Genomic DNA, 17,855 nt, shown 5'->3' with positions numbered 1-17,855 from the left:
AAAAAATTTGTGGAGAAGGTTAAGAGCAATCATATGCTGACATAAAACTGAGATTGAAATTTAGTTTGCAATAGTTAAATTTTATAATCAGATACTTGTTTTAGTAAGTACAAAGCACTAATGTTGAAAGAATTCTGACTCAGTTATGCTATAATGCCACAGTTCACAAATTTTTTTTTTAAATATGAGAATGTAAGCTGTAGTTATTGATTCCTTTGCAATCAACAGTAGAATTAATTTTATAATATAATTGTTGATGATTTCTCCCATATTTTAGGTACAGGTATGGACAATTAATTGAGATAAACAGTCATAGCCTCTTCTCTAAGTGGTTTTCAGAGGTATGTGTTATCTAACTCATTACACAATTTTAGCTTTGTGGTACAGATAAACAAGATTTACTATGATCTACAACAGGTGTATCAGTTCGGGGAGCCAACTTATATGTGGATACAATTAGAGTTGTAAACAGTAAACTAAGACTTGGACAACTATGTAAAAATAGCCTAATATATTTGTATTTTCTTTTCAGAGTGGCAAACTTGTAACCAAGATGTTCCAGAAGATTCAAGAGTTAATTGACGATAAAGATGCTCTTGTATTTGTACTGATTGATGAGGTATGATTTCAATGACATTAAGATGTGCTATTCCTTTAATTTATGGGAATGTAAACTGGAATAAAAGATGATCACTTACAATTTTAGAGAAAATGTATAAGCATATTATGTGGCTCTACTGTGAGTAATCTAATTATATTTAACTGTGTGTGTAAGAGTGGTGGAGGATATTTGAATTGCATCACTACAGCAGAGTGAGAGAAACATAGTTCAAATTCTCAGACAAAAATTTCCAGCTGCAGATGGAAGGGGAAGGAAAGTTCAGCTTCCTGTATTGGGCTCTGCTTTTGGTGGCTGCTCCCTGCACACTTTTACATGTACATATTGTAGCATTTTCTAAACTTTGAACCCTAATTTTGTCTTACCAGTAAGAGAAGAATTTAGTAATAGAAATGGAAATTGAGGATTTAATGTGGTCGTAATCTGATTTCACTATTAGATTTAGCGTACTACCTATATGATCTTTTGATAGACTTCTTATACGGGCAACTTAAGAGTTTGCACCTTATTAGAACTTTGTAATATTGAAGTCACATTCCTAAAGAATGTTTGCTTAGCTGTTCAATTTACTGATTATTCTAATACTCAGAATCATCACTTTCTAAAAAAAAAATGTTTTCTCTGTGGAACTGATAAAAGACTGTCTTAGGCCTGGTCTACACTACCAAGTTAGGTTGACATAAGCTGCTTTGCATGTGTCCACACTTAAATATGTTTCATGGTGATATAAGTTCTCTATTACGCCAACACCACCTCTCCAAGCAGAGTTCAGCCATGGTCAATACTGAAGCCGATGTAGCGTGAGTGTAGACACTGTTACCTATGTTGATCCTAACGGTCTTCCAGCAGCTGTTCCACCATGCCTGACACTGACCACTGTGGTCACAATTATGAACTCCACTGCCAAAGGATCATGTAGACCAGAAGCCCACCCCCTTAAAACCTCATGAATTCTTGAAATGCCTTTTCCTGGTTGTCCAGCTTGGTGAGCACAGCTAGCAGATCTCCATTGTTGTGTGCAACTGCCCAGCTGACCATGCTGGCTATACACTCCAGACATACTCCTGCCTGGATTAGACAGGAGATATTGGATTTCCTGGGCCTGTTAGGAGAAGAGGTTATGCAAGCACAGCTATGGACCAGACTCAGAAACATGGACATCTACAAGCAGATTGCACTGGGGATGCAGGAGACGGGGTACGACAGGTCAGCAGCCACGCAAAGGTAAAGGAACTGCATCAGGCATATCAGAAGGCTAGGGAGGCCAACAGTCAATCCGGTGCCAAGCCACAGACCTGAGGCTTTTACAAAGAGCTGTTAGACATGCTTCGCCGAGACCCTCACTACCACCCTGCAGACCACTGGGGATACCTCTGAGCCTGAGTTAGAGGTCCCTGGCATAAACAGCGAGGAGGAGGAGGAGGGACAAGAGATGCGGGGGTCCAACTCTGCCACCAGACAAGACCTGTTTGAGACTCTACTGCAGCCCAGTCAGTCCCAGCAGTTGAGCATGGGCAAGCCTGATGTAGGATTTTCTTGTCCTAGGAGAGGTAGCAGTACAACAAAGAGAGAGAAGACGATCTGCTTTTCATTCCCCTGTGGAGTGAGGTGGGACAGCTATGTGGAGCAATTTTTTAATGTAAACAGGAATGTGCCTTGAATCCTCCTGAGATCTCGAAACTTTCATGGAGGTTCTTGGCTGTCCTCTCACAAAGGTTTCTAGGGATAGCAGACTTACTGCTTCCTCTGCATTAGGACACGTTCCTATGCCAGTTGGTGATAACTTCAGCAGACTCCATTCCAGTACACAGGCTAGCAGGCTATAGGCAGCTTTGGTACTCTTGCAGCAGCTGTGGTCTCTGAGCCTTTGTCAGTCTCAGGAGTAAGATATTAGCTAAGATCACTGCTGCTTGTGGAAAATGGTGCCAACATTCATTGCTATTGCCCTATACTCAGTTTCATGCAACCAAGCAATTCCCTTCTCATTTCCCTCACCCCTAGTGGGCCACACTCACCAGGGCTGGGGCTGTGAGTGGCGCTGTGCGTGAGCATTCCCAAGCAGAAGTGTCAATAAGCAGATCTTGTTTAAAATTTTAGGGGAGCAAGTGAAAGGAGTTCTGAATCTTAACTTTTGCTTTCTGTTGTGACTACACTGAAAATGGTATCTGTGTTTTTTGCTGTCTTTGTGGCCTTAAGGACACCTAAGACAGATAAAGAGCAGAAAGTTGAGGACTAGAGAAGACCTGTTCAATGAGATCCTGCAAGACATTGCTGCTGCATCAGACCATGAACAGAGGGCTTGAAGGATGACTATTACAGACTGTATGGAGAAGGAATGAGCAGACGAGAGAGTCCCAGCAGGAAAAGGAGGGTTACATACCAGGACATAATGGGGCTTCTCCAGCAGTGAATACAAATGCTGCAGACTCTTGTGGATCTACAGGCTCGTCTCCCTTTATAGTTCATAGAGAGCGACATTACAGCTATTTCTTTGCACTGATTTTGTTTGAACAATAATCTATTTGGAAAATAATTCATCTATTAGTTCACAACATACACTGCAGAGTGCCTAGCAGTTCTGGAAGCACCTGCCTACTTGTTACCGTGCAGTGTGACACAACTCACAGGATCAGTGACAAATAATGTAGTAATCATAAATGTACAGCAAGCACCTCAAAATTAATAGGTGCATTGACAGGGTTATATTCATAGATTTACATCAAGCACTACACAATTACTAACCGGTCCCAAAACGTCAGGCCCAGGCAGAGCACAATGCATTACTGTGGCTCACTGTTCAAATGCTCTTTCAAAGCCTCCCTGAGCTGTATCGCTCTGCATAGAGCTCTTCTAATAGCCCCTGGGTCTGGCTGTTCAAACTCAGCAAACGGCTGCTCCATCTCCACCCTCCACTCCAACAGCAACTTCCCCCTTTGCTTCACAGATATGCAGGACACAGCAGGCAGCTATAACCATTGGGATTTTTTTTCCACTGAGATCCAATCTTATGAGTAAACAATTCCAGCATCCCTTCAGTCTACCAAAAGTGCATTCAACTGTCATCCTGCACCTGCTGAGCCACTTGTTGAGTCTTTCCTTGGTGCTGTCGAGGTGGCCGGTATATGGCTTTGTAAGCCAGCAGAGCAAAAGGTGAGCTGGGTCACCTGAGATCACTTGGCATTTCAACATCGCTAATGGTAATCCACTGGTAATCCAAGAAAGTAAGTTCCTGCTTGTAGCTTTCTGAATAGTCCTGAGCTCCTAAAGATGAAAATATCATGCACCTTCTCTGACCAGCCAACATTGATGTCAATGAATTATCCCAAGTGATCCACCAACACTTGCGTAACCATAGAAAAATAGCCCTTTCTGTTGTGTCAGGGTTGTCTGGTGCCAAAATGTACCATTTGTTGCTCCACCACAGTTTGGGAACCCCATTGCTGCAAATATATCTGCTATGTCCTGTGCATTGTTGAGAACCACAGACCTGCATAGCAGGAGATGATTGATGTCTCTGCACACTTGCATGATGGTGGCCCCCCACAGTGGACTTTACATCTCAAAAGTGATTTCCCACGGACTGATAGTAATCTGCTGTTGCAAGTTTCCACAGAACAGTCACCACTTGCTTCTCCACTGTCAGAGCATCTCTGATTTTGGTGTCCCTGCCCTGGAGGCCTGGGGCAAGCTTGGCCCACGGATTCAGGAATGTGGCCTTGCGCATCCAAAAGTTCTGCAGATGCTGCTCATCATCCCAAGCCTACATTGTGGTGTGAGCCCACCAGTCAGTGCTCATTTCTCGGGCCCAGAAGTGGTTCTCCACCATCTGCAACTGCTCTTTGAACTCCAACAACATCCTTGACTTGGCTCTCACCATGTCCCAAAGCAGTCTGCTCTCTAGGAAATGGTCATGTTCCCCGTGACTCTTGCTGTTCTGCAAATACTGGAGGATCCTGTGCTTGCAACAATCCATGGCAATATGCAGAACTGTGCAGGCTCTATGATTCTGTCAGAGATGGCAGACAGTGACAGGTCTCTCATTGGTTCGTGGGATTTTAAAAATAGGCGATGGCATTATGTGGTGGAGAAAGTTGCATGATGGGAACTTGACCCACTAGTCCAAATCACCCCTGTATGAGTCATTTTGTCCCATCCATGCATTGCTGACGGTTCCCAAAAGGCAGTGTGCTGGATGGTGGTGAGTTGCATCCTGGGACACCTACCTGTACACAGTACACTGCACTGTGCATTGAAACAAGCACTCCTGGTGAGTACACAGTGCAAATACAAGGAGTCTAGTGTGCCTGCACAGTGGAAATATACTAACTGCAGCGGCCTTATGCTGATGTAACTTTTGTTCATGAAATTTTGTAGTGTAGACATGCTTTAGGCTGTGAGACAAAGGTTGGAGACAGTAATTATCATCTCTGCAGGTATTTCGGGCTAATTCTATTTTTGGACAGTTATGTACCCCATTGGCATTCATGCTTGCATTTCCAAGACTAAATTAAGAGTTGCTATAGAATCGAACAGGGTGGTGTGACAGGGCAAGGCCAGATGGCTATAGAAAAGTAGTGGTAGATAGATATATTCGCTCCAGGATAAACAAATCCCTGGTACCAGGTTAAGTGAAATGGAAGCTGCTCCAGGTCAATTAAGACAGGTTGACTGGGACACCTGAAGCCAATCAGGGGCTGGTTGAAACTAGTTAAAAGCCTCCCAGTCAGTCAGGTGGGTGGGCATGTCAGGAGCTGTGGGAGGAAGTTCCGCTGTTGGAGAGGCTGAGTAGTACACAGCATATCAGGCACAAGGAAGGAGGCCCTGAGGTAAGGGTGAAGTGGAGCTTGAGGAAGTGAGGGCTGCTGTGGGGGAAGTAGCCCAGGGAATTGTACATGTCATGTTTCTAAAAGGTCAGCTACCATAGCTGATGCTATTAGGGTCCCTGGGCTGGAGCCCAGAGTAGAGGGTGGGCCCGGGCTCTCCTCCTCCCCTCCCCCCCCACCTTTGCCCCCTGATTAATCACTGAGACTGGGAGACAACAGAGACTGTGCAAGGAAGGATAACTTCTCCTCACCTCCCTTGCTGGCTTATGATGAAAATGGCTCAGTAGACTGTGACCCTTGTCTCTAGAGAGAGAAGGGTTACGTGGAGGGTCACAGTGAGCCTCTGAGGCTAGTGAAATCCGCCAGGAAACGCGGGACCCACGGAGGCAAGGACAGAGCCTTGTCACAGTGGATAGAACAGATTTAACACAAAGGCGTGGTTCAGATTTTCTTGATAAATAAATTTAAATTAGTTTAGTCTTAACATGTTTGATAGGATGGTATATTTCAATTGATGTTGAGGCTGTCTAGCCACAAGGTGGTGAACAGAGAGGTAGAAAAGTTTGTGGATGACCAGTTATTTACTAGTCAAGGCTAGAGAAGACAATGAGGTATTCTAGAGAGACAGGCAAATTACTTATTTGTATTCTAACAGTGCCTAGGAGACTCAGTCAGAATCAGAGGGAGAGGGGGTGTGCCCATTATTTATGGAGGTGTCAGAGGACAGGTGCTCAGTACCCTTGGGGAGAGAAGTACTGACCACATGGCAGCTGAAGAAGCCTTTTGCTCCCTGCAGCAGTTGGCTGGTCCGGCTGCTGGTATCCAGCCCCCTCCTGTTTCACTCCCTACCTGTGCAGGTGAAGTAAATGGGTCTGTATTGCAGGGCTTGGATCAGGAGGAGAGTGAAGTCTGCACCCCATGAATACTGGCTCCCGCCCTCACCAGACAGAGCCCCCTCCTGGCCCCAGCCCTTCAGCGTGGTCCTGTGTGCTTCCCCTGTGCAGGTTCTGTCTGTCAGGGGAAGCCAGATGGGCTCTGTGTCCTGGGGTTGTGCTGAACAGTCAGCAGGAGGTTCTGTCCAGCAAGGAGTCAGTTATTGCAGGGTGCAGCCTTCAGCTCCACACTCCCTACTAGCCTCCCCAGCAGAGTACAGTAACCCAACCAGCAGTTACATCTGTGGCAGTGGGGGAATGAGAGGGCAAGAAACTTGGTTCCAGCAGCCAAGACTGCCTGCATAGTCCCATCCACTTCCCTTGCTAAACAGCCCCTCTAAATCCCAGTCCTTCATTGTGCCCTAATAACCTCATTGAGCCCCACACTTTGAACATGTCTCTACTAGGATTGCACTGTCAAAACTTAGATTTTCAGGACAGATTGTCTTTTAATGTTACATTCTGAAATGCTAAATTATTGGGCAGCATGATGTCTACATTGACGTTTCTATATTAGTGCAAGGTAGAGGAAATTTGAAGGAGTAAATTGAACTAATTTTATAATAGGCTGCCCAGAATGAGGGATGAACGGGACAGTTTGCCCTGGGTGCCCCATTTGAGAGGGACCCCAAACTGCCATTGTGACCTGCACAAAGGGTTACAGCACTACTCAGGTTTGGCCCAGCCACCCATCCATCATGATGGAGGGGCAGCTGAGCCGAACCTGAGTGTTACCATGACATGCTGCGCTGGATCACAATACCCGGAGAGTGGGGCCAGGCCCACCCCAGTGAGACATCGGTTGCTACTGTGGGGTGAGTGTAGGGCAGGCTCACTTTCAAAGTACCCGTCGCTCAGAGGTAACTTTTTTTGGAAGGATGGGGGGTGCCTTATTTTCAGATTTTTATCTCGGGCTTCCAAAAACCTCTGTTCAGCCCTGATTGTACACCTTGATGGATTCTAAATTACACTAATAACTCAGTGCGAAGACCTAAGCATTGTTGTAGACAACTCAATGAAAAGTTCTACTCAGTGCACAGTAGTGATAAATTGAAAGCCAAATGTTAAATATATAAGAACTTGGATAGTAAATAATTTTGAAATATCTTGCCATTATACAAATTGATTGTATGCCTCAAATACTTGTTCAGTTCTGGTCACCCCATCACAAAAATAACAGACATAAAGGCATTCAAAGCAAACATTAGAGACCTGGAGAAACTTTCATGCAGTGGGGAACTGAAAATACTAGCAGTTAGTTAAGGGAGGAGATGACTAACAGGGCTTACGATAGAGGCGTATTATGAATGGTGTAGAGAATCTATCAGGGACTCTTATTTACTTTTTCTCATAGCCCAAACATAAGGGGGACATCCAATGAAACAAAGGTAATACATTTAAAAATGTCAAAAAGAAATGTTTCCTCATATAATGCACCTGTTGAATTCACTGCCACAAGGTATCAGTAAGACTAAGGCTACAGTTATGTCAGGGAGGTCATGGAATCTGTGACTTCCAGAGACCTCCATGACATTTTCTGCTTCAGCCCTGGGGCAGCTCTCAGCCGCAGCTGGCGGTGAGCCCCCGCAGCTCCCAGCCGCTGTGCAGCAGGGGGCCCTGGAGCTCCCAGCTGCAATGGGAGGTGGGGGTCCACTGGAGTTCCCAGCGTCTGGGAAACAGGGACCCTGCAGCGCCCAGCTGCTGCAGGTGGCAGGGGGACGCCCCATAGTTGCCTAGCCATGCCCCCGGAGATCCTAGTTGCTGCAGGCAGTGCCCGCCCCCCGAGCACAGCAGGGGGCTTCAGCAGGCAGCGGGGAGGGGGGACCCCAGAGCTCCCAGCCGCTGTAGGTGCTGGACCCTCCTCCCTCCCCATTTTGTCAGGGATATTTGTATTAAAAGTAAGGGACAGGTCATGGGCTTCTGTGAATTTTTGGTTATTGCCTGTGACCTGTCTGTGACTTTTACTAAAAATATCCATGCTAAAATCTTAGCCTTAATTAAGACCAATGGCTAAATAGGGTTAAAAAAAAATAGTTGTATGGATAAGAATGTCTACAGTTAAATTTGGGAGGTTAAAAATTTAAACCTAAGTGCCTGAGAGCATGAACTAACCCACTAACTGAGCAGGATTAAGAAGAAACACTTAGGTTTAGCAAAAGAAACTATATCATTTGCTCAAGAAACTCCCTGAAAAAACACAAGAACAAATCTGCACAGACACACTCCTAGAACCCCGACCAGGGGTATTTTGTCTGCTACCCAAGATCCATAAACCTGGAAATCCTGGACACCCCATCATCTCAGGCATTGGCACCCTGACAGCAGGATTGTCTGGCTATGTAGACTCCCTCCTCAGGCCCTACGCTACCAGCACTCCCAGCTATCTTTGAGACGCCACTGACTTCCTGAGGAAACTACAATCCATCGGTGATCTTCCTGAAAACACCATCCTGGCCACTATGGATGTAGAAGCCCTCTACACCAACATTCCACACAAAGATGGACTACAAGCCGTCAGGAACAGTATCCCCGATAATATCATGGCAAACCTGATGGCTGAACTTTGTGACTTTGTCCTCACCCATAACTATTTCACATTTGGGGACAATGTATACCTTCAAATCAGCGGCACTGCCATGGGTACCTCCATGGCCCCACAGTATGCCAACATTTTTATGGCTGACTTAGAATAACGCTTCCTCAGCTCTCGTCCCCTAATGCCCCTACTCTACTTGTGCTACATTGATAACATCATCATCTGGATCCATGGAAAAGAAGCCATTGAGGAATTCCACCTTGATTTCAACAATTTCCATCCCACCATCAACCTCCGCCTGAACCAGTCCACACGAGAGATCCACTTCCTGGACACTAAGGCACCAATAAGCGATGGTCACATAAACACCACCCTATACCGGAAACCTACTGACTGCTATGCCTACCTACATGCCTTCAGCTTTCATCCAGACCACACCACACGATCCATTGTCTACATCCAAGCTGTACGATACAACCGCATTTGCTCCAACCCCTCAGACAGAGACGAACACCTACAAGATCTCTATCAAGCGTTCTTACAACTACAGTACCCATCTCCTGAAGTGAAGAAACAGCTGGACAGAGCCAGAAGAGTATCCAGAAGTTACCTACTACAGGACAGGCCCAACAAAGAAAATAACAGAACGCCACTAATCATCACCTTCAGCCCCCAACTAAAACCTCTCCAACGCATCATCAAGGATCTACAACCTATCCTGAAGGACGACCCATCACTCTCACAGACCTTGGGGGACAGGCCAGTCCTTGCTTACAGACAGCCCCCCAACCTGAAGCAAATACTCACCAGCAACCACACACCACACAACAGAACCACTAACCCAGGAACCTATCGTTGCAACAAAGCCCGTTGCCAACTGTGTCCACATATCTATTCAGGGGACACCATCATAGGGCCTAATCACATCAGCCACACCATCAGAGGTTCGTTCTCCTGCACATCTACCAATGTGATATATGCTATCATGTGCCAGCAATGCCCCTCTGCCATGTACGTTGGCCAAACTGGACAGTCTGTACATAAAAGAATAAATGGACACAAATCAGACGTCAAGAATTATAACATTCAAAAACCAGTCGGAGAACACTTCAATCTCTTTGGTCAATCGATCACAGACTAAAAGTGGCAATTCTTCAACAAAAAAACTTCAAAACCAGACTCCAGCGAGAGACTGCTGAATTGGAATTTAATTTGCAAACTGGATACAAATAACTTAGGCTTGAATAAAGACTGGGAGTGGATGGGTCATTACACAAAGTAAACTATTTCTCCCCCCCCTCCTCCTCCACTGTTCCTCAGACATTCTTGTCAACTGCTGGAAATGGCCCACCTTGATTATCACTACAAAAGGTTTTCTCTCCCTCCCCCACCCCCCCCCTCCTGCTGGTATTAGCTCATCTTAAGTGATCACTCTCCTTACAGTGTGTATGATAACACCCATTGGTTCATGTTCTCTGTGTATATAAATCTCTCCACTGTATTTTCCACTGCATGCATCCGATGAAGTGAGCTGTAGCTCACGAAAGCTTATGCTCAAATAAATTTGTTAGTCTCTGAGGTGCCACAAGTACTCGTTTTCTTTTTGTGGATACAGATTAACATGGCTGCTACTCTGAAACCTGTCATAAAATTCCAAGTTACTCTATGATTGTCCATTAATGGGCGTCTTGCACCTTCCTTGGAAAGTCTGGTACTCACCATTTCGACAGGATACTTAACTAGACAGAGCAGGGATCTCATTCAGTATGGCAATATCTATGTCCTAAGTACATTTCTCTGATGTCCTTCCTCCTTGATCCAATCTCCCTGAAAGCAGTGATCTCCGCAGCTTCCTTTCCCACATTCTACCCAGACCTCCCTGTTAACAGTCATCTTCCTTCTGCACAAGTTCCTATCCACAAAGAAAATTTCAGAGAAACTACTCCTGATGTCAGAGTAGATTCCCAGCGATTTTAAAATGTATTGCCTGGATCATTTCACCACCTCCTTATCACCAAAGTGCATTATAACAGCTCTCTAACGCTAACCTTTTTTTTTTTTTTTTTTTTGGTGGGGCAGGTTGAAAGTCTCACAGCAGCTCGTAGTGCTTTCCGAGCAGGCACAGAGCCTTCAGATGCTATCCGTGTGGTGAATGCTGTATTGACACAAATAGATCAAATTAAAAGGTAACATTCATAGTAGCCATATTACCACAGCAAAACACCACTAGGAATTACCAAGTTGGGGTCTAATTTCAAAAATATTGAACATATGTAGATAAATGATTACAGATTCCGATATCTGGCTTTACGCAATTCTCATTCAGAATCTGAATCCAAAAATCTTTGACTAGTTAAATTGTGCTGAATTTTAAACTAGCCATGCCTACTGAGAAGAGGAGGAGTTGTGATGGACAGAACTAAGTGAGTAAAGCGTGGGTAGACAGATAACTCCCATGAAAGTTAAGAGAAACAACTTCTGTTTGATGGTGACAACTGCTGCTTTAACTGAGGAAAAGTGCTTTTTTTTTTCTTGCTCTGAGACTTTGTCATCGGGTCATATTTTTGGATCCATAGCCGTTTCTGGTTGTAGATCTGAAAAACAGCCATAGCCAAGAATGCATTTTCAATATTTCTTTGGCAAGACAAAGAGATGTTGACCTTTCCTGATTGATGTAGACATTGCCACGCTTATCCTTGCATTTGCCAGCTATAGATTAGCTTATTGAGACTGCTTTTGAGACCACTCACAGGTCTGCTAGTGCCTGCTTATTTAGCAGCTTGTCCTATATAGAGCATATTGCACCAGTACTCTTTGATTGCACAGGCTTTCAGTTAGTTCCCAGGGTCGGTTCACATTCCTTTATGGTTTGGGCCCTGCTATTGTAGAGAGTGATTCTTATCCACACTCTGATTCAAAACCTGGGACGCTGACGATCCCTAGGTGTACATCTGGGAATAGGACAACCTTGATTTGCTACTGAATCTTAGTGGGTGGGGGTGCATCTACTTAGGTCCAGCACAGTCCAACTTTGAGCTTGAGGTCAAGGAGCAAGCCCTATCTATACCTGCAGGATTTTTCTCTGTGGCTTGAGTGGAAGGAGAGTCTTTCCTTTTGGTAGGGTCATTAATTTAAGTAATTCTGACCTTTCCCATTTAGATTTGTTTTTTAAATGTCTGTTTCCTAGGGCTTATGAATAAATTTGAAGGACAAAAATGAATGGAAATGCAGAACATCTTGGGTGTTTGTATTGTGTGCTAGCCAAGTGAAGTATTTCAGTATTGTGGTTTTACTTGGGTTTAATAAAAACAGACATGCATAATTTTAAAACACAAATTCTACATTTGTGTGCATCCATGAGAAGTTGAGTAATTTTTAATTATTATAATATAGTGCCGATTATAATCCATTTTTTGTTACTGCTTTACACTGTCTTACATGTGCAAGGCACCTTAAAACATGCTCAGGAGTGCTTAATTACCTTAAATTATTATTAATTGCTTTAAATTCTTTAAAAATGGAAAGGGTTTTTGGTGGTATCTGCACGAGTTCATGAGAAAGAAGGACGAAATATGCAGTAGCTAATTTTCTTATTTCACTATTAACTAAATTTAATCAATGGGTTTTGGATTAATACGCCGAGAATTGTGTAAAGGTAGATATCTCTATTCTATATTTCCTCAGCCTACCTGTGCTTTAGAAATCCTGGCTGGGCTGTGGAAGGAACATGGTATATGGAAGCAGCTGTCTTCCTTACCCAACAAATTAAAAACAAAATAAAAAAAAATCTAAATACATTTTTATTAAGAAATTCACTGAAAGTGGGAATTCTTTGTGGTAAAATTAACTAAAATATTACATAATTCTAAATTTTTAAAAAGTTCATTATTCAATGTGGAGGCAAATTAGGGTAATTACCACTGGACTAAAAACAGAATATATACTAGACAAAAAGTGCAAATTAAAAAGACTTGATTTTTTCTTTTCCAAGTGAAATTACTATTTATAAAAATAGGCTTGATTCGATAGTACTGGAAACTGAAGTCCTGTCCCCCAAGCACAAGACAATGTGGGCAGCAGCAGTCCAAACTTCATCCCACCCGACTCTACCTCAGCACTATTTTGGAAGAGGTTCCTTTCCAGGCTAACATACAATTCAGTCTTCAGGGGATCTCTAGAAAAATTGCTGACAAAGGTGGTTTTGTGTGGAATATGTTCACTATAAATTGAGACCTCCAGATCATTTCACTTAACATCTATCCAACAGTAACAACTTGGCCACTTCTGATATGGACCATATTTACAGTCATGACATAAAAGAGAAACACTCACTTTGCCATGTCCCTGAGGGATGATTCTTATGTGTACGTGATAGAAATGTCTCTTTTTTTCTGTGTTTTAAAGGTATCCCAATGTTGTTATCTTGACTACTTCAAATATTACAGAGAAAATTGACACGGCTTTTGTAGATAGGGCTGATATAAAGCAATATATTGGACCTCCGTCTGCTGCAGCAGTATTCAGAATATATTTTTCTTGCTTGGAAGAACTGATGAAGGTAAAATTTTGCAAGTAAGATTCTTAACTTAGATGTCCTATTTTAATAACTGCATAAATGCTAATGATAATAGTACACAAATGTTATCTTATTTCTCCTTCTTGAGACCGCTTCTACTGAGCCACTCTGTAGTTCACACAGCCACATAACATTTTAAAGCCGTATCTATAGACACGGGGGCACATACAGACCCACTGCACTGACCACAGGTATAAATGCCACCCTTGGCCCCCATAATAGTTCCTCAATCTGAGTCTGCCAGCCAGTGTGGTAAATGAACTGTAACACACTCTGCTTTTCTGGTTCTGTGTTACTGCTGAAATCTGTAAGCAGTTATAAATCATTTTAAATAAAGGGTTGAGCAAGGATTAATTAGGGAAAGTTGTTTGAAGTGTCCTTCTCTTAGCAGTGTAAAACACACAGTATTTGTCACTGTAGTCAGCAGTTATTCTGAAAACATACAGAGAGCAGAACTGTTGAGTAAGAAGTTGCCATTTTCATAGTCTCATTTCAGAATAGAACTGCAAATATCATTTTTCTTTCAAATATCATTTTTCTTTTTATTAGCGTCAGATAATATATCCTCGACAACAGCTGCTGACACTCAGAGAGTTAGAGATGATTGGTTATGTAGAAAATAATGTGTCACGGCTGAGTCTTGTATTAAAAGAAATTGCCAGGTAAGATTTATTGATTCATCCATTTTATGTACAAAGTGAGCAACTCTGCTCAAGTGTGTGTGTGTAAAAGTACTTTTTGGAACTATTTCTAAAGGGAGTTGGATATATTAGCAACAGCTAGAGTTCTGAAACCTCCCAGTTTCTTAATGGTTGCAAATTCTCAAATTTGGTCAATTGTAAAATTTTTCAGTGTTCACCAGTGAACATGGGAATTTTTTTGCAAGTGCCATTTGCTTCTATCGTCTTGGATCTCAAAATTTATCAAAAATTTGCATGATCTTTATGCCATCCCTGCCTCCTGCTTTGCTCTTAAGTTCCCATCAAATCCCCCCTTGGGATAGTGAGGTTCCTGAGGCTGTAGTGGCCACAGTTCAGCATGAACAGCTCTGGCTTTCATCCCATCTGAGGATGTTGAGAGATCGCAGTAGTTCAGGAAGTCACCTTTTGGAAGCACAAGTTAAGAAGTGGGCAGAGGTGTGGGAGAGAAGGATGATGGATAGTTTTTTGCATTTACTTTGGTTTGATTTTTATTTGCTTTTTTGCCAAGAGGACTATAATGGGAAAGATTTCACCACAATATGAAAATCTGTTGAATAATAAAAAGCAGATTAGTGTTTTCACACTAAGCAATTTTTGTCTGATTTTTTGGGGGGTCTTAACAGAGCTCAAACAAAATATCAGAGCAGTAAAAGAGTTTGAAAGTGTACCCTTGCAGAAAGGTCAGAAAAGTGTTCCTTAAAGCAACAGTATATCTAATATATAATGAATAGTGCCCTCTCAAACAGTGAACTATGTTGTTGAGAACACAATGGACTTGTCTGGGTGACACAGTAGACAGTAACAGACACAGTAACAGAAATTACCATTAACAAATGACAGCCTCTTGGTGTATGTCAACTGGTCATTTTTGAATAGCTCCGTGTGTGTGCATATTTATTTATTTATTTGTAAAAGTAATACCCATGAAAGTAAAATATTTTGTAGGATTGTTAAATATAACAGGTAAAGAATGGATGAAAGATTTGTATTTTCCCTCTCAGTGCTACATAGTGCTAACTAGCAATAATTTGAGTTTATCTGTAGAGAGATTCCTGGCAGGACCACAGAAAGCAAACCTCTTAATTTTTGGAAGGGAGATCTAGCATTTAGCAAAATAATAGTATGCACATCTCTGCTTCATTGTAGGAAAAGTGAAGGACTTAGTGGCCGAGTCCTCAGGAAACTTCCTTTTCTAGCACATGCACTTTATATTCAAGTAAGTTTATTTTGCTTTTTATTTGGGTGTGTTGGGAAGCCACTTGGGTGGAAGCTCCTGACTGGGCCTATTTAAAAAAACATACAAACAAAAACCCTCTTAATTTGAAATACATTGGGTCTGCTCCTGGCTGGACTGCAATAATTTTGTGCTACCTCATTATTTAAAAAGAGGTTAAGAGAAACTATATATTTGCATATTTTGCAATTACGAAGGCAGGATTGATGTGGCCAGTAACTCCTATATCATGACACAACATCAATATTGCTTCTTTGTAACTTAATTTCCTTTAGTTGTTCTGTACGTTTTGATGCGTCTGTCACATTTTCATTCAATAATGTTGTTTGTTGGATTTTGGTGAAGTGAATTTACAGTCATGATATTGATTAAACCTCAAGAATTTGCTCAGATTGGCCTAGATTCCCCTATGCTAACTGGTGCAGAATCCCATAGCTGTTGTACAGCATTTGGAAAATGCTAATAAACATGGAGCTAATTTTTTCTCTCCTTTCAGGTGTTTTTGTCTGTAGAGCATTATGCCACCTACTGTTCTTTGAGACATCTGACAAAAAAAATTTTCTTTTTCACTTCCAGTGTCCTAATGTTACAATGGCAGTGTTTCTTCAGGCTCTTTCGCTTGTAGTGGATAAACAATTTGAAGAAAGAAAGAAACTTGCAGACTGCTTTTGACATTCTTGTTACTGTTCCACAACTATCTAGTCTCTATGATGTGTTCCTTGTTATCACCGAAAACCACATTCTTCACCACATCCCACATACCTTTTGTTCCATGTATAAAGATTGACTGAATTTGGGTTAAGAAACTCAGATCTAGTATTTTTTCGAAAACTTGATTTGTAAATATCAAGAATGTTTACAGTGCACCTGTTCAAAAGCTTTATTTCAAACTCCAGTCTTTGATACACTTCAAAATTGTTTAATTTCAAGAATGACCTTTTTACTCCTCCTTGTAATTATTAAAAATGTTTATCACAATTCCGTTTTGTTTCTTAACCATAAAAACTTTTATGTGTGTGTATTCAGCATTCTTTTTCAGTTTTAATTCTTTTTTTCAAACATAAAGAACGTAAATTATCAGGTCTCTGGTTCTAATATGTAATGCAAAAATTTTTATTACTTGTACCTCTTAAAAAAAAAAAAAAAATTATGGGTAGGATTTTGAAAGCACTCAGTGGCAGCCATTGCTCACATTGAAACTGGCAACTATTCACATTGAAACAGCCATTGAGTTTTACCATTGACTTCTTGAGAACAGAGACAAAAATTTTGAAAATCCTACTCTAAACGTTTTTTTAAAGATCATATATGGCAAGTTTTCATAGTTAGCCTATATCAGTGCAAAGAAGCTAATATTCTAAAAGACGACTAAAGTACACTGTATTTGCTGAAGACGACCTTGTGTGGAACTTAAGCAGATAGTTGTTTATAAACATGTAAAGAATTTGTTTTATGTACCTAAATTACAAAATTTATGGGAAAGACATTTTGTTGTGCAAAAGCTAAGAAAAATATTGACTCCCTTTAGAAAGTGAAAAAATGTAAGAATTCTGTTTGTTTACCAAGTCGCTACATGTAATCTCTAATATTACTTTAATAGAGAAAAAAGTTCTCTTTTTTCAGTTCATTTTATGTATTTGTCAACACTTTAACTGATATGGGGTGAAACAAATTATTTGTTTGCAACTTTCACATAACAGGTGGAACAGGGAAACAAGGGCAGCTTTAGTATCTGGAAATTATTTTTAACTTTTTTAATTGACTAGATTTTAAGTTGACATTACCACTTTAACATACTTCATAACTACTCCTACCACAATATGGTTTGTTAATGACTGTATGTCATTCGTTTGTTTGTACATGTTTAATCAATGTTATACATTTCTCATGAGATGGATGAGTTACTCCATTGTCATGAATTGTTCATAATGATGAATGCTGTATGATGTAAACTCTGCATTAAACAATTGTACAGAACTTTTCAACCCAGGCTATATAAGAATTCAAAGTTGACTTTTTTTTGTTGATTAATGAGGATCACTACCCAGCCTCAGGGTCTTCTGCATTTTCACAGATCATTGAGCAGTCAGACTGCAGGAAGAAGTCCCCTTTCCATCCTGGTTGTAGTTACCTTTGTTGTCTCCTAAGCAGCTTTCTTACACTGTACTTGGACATTTCCCCCCGTGGTGGCTATTATAGATTTGGCAGTGTACCACATCTGCTTTAGTGTCCCTACATCTGGCTGGAGTCTCAGCCATCGCTGCACTCTGTTCTGCTTCTGGGCCTTTGATAAGAGTAGTCAGAGAGCTTATTTCTCTGTTCAGGGCTTTAGAACGCAGAGAATTTCCTTTCAAGTCAATAGATCTTGTCCCATTCCTGGCTAAGGAGGTAGTCTCATCACTTCTTACCTCAGGTAGTTGTCGGTATACATTGG

The 17,855-nt window shown here is 41.8% G+C and overlaps 1 protein-coding gene across 5 annotated transcripts in view; it reads left to right on the top strand.

Annotated features, from left to right (window-relative positions):
- TRIP13 (thyroid hormone receptor interactor 13) overlaps nt 1–17,429 on the top strand; it is a 42,479-nt gene extending 25,050 nt beyond the window's left edge. For 2 of the 5 annotated variants that reach the window (XM_048839392.2, XM_075125519.1), the window contains exons 8-14: nt 278–341; nt 533–619; nt 10,990–11,096; nt 13,315–13,468; nt 14,036–14,148; nt 15,334–15,403; nt 15,998–17,429. In XM_048839392.2, coding sequence (XP_048695349.1) covers nt 278–341; nt 533–619; nt 10,990–11,096; nt 13,315–13,468; nt 14,036–14,148; nt 15,334–15,403; nt 15,998–16,093 — 691 coding nt within the window. In that variant the 3' untranslated portion in view covers nt 16,094–17,429. Of the gene's footprint in view, nt 1–277; nt 342–532; nt 620–10,989; nt 11,101–13,314; nt 13,483–14,035; nt 14,149–15,333; nt 15,404–15,997 lie in introns of those variants that run through there. The other 3 variants (XM_048839390.2, XM_048839391.2, XM_075125520.1) reach the window with 3 other exon arrangements.
- The last annotated feature ends 426 nt before the right edge of the window (nt 17,430–17,855 follow it).

Source organism: Caretta caretta, chromosome 2 (assembly GCF_965140235.1).
Source record: "Caretta caretta isolate rCarCar2 chromosome 2, rCarCar1.hap1, whole genome shotgun sequence".
NCBI classification, from domain to species: Eukaryota; Metazoa; Chordata; order Testudines; family Cheloniidae; genus Caretta; species Caretta caretta.
Note: the sequence above shows the minus strand (reverse complement) of the source record. Positions and strands in the feature narration are given on the sequence as shown.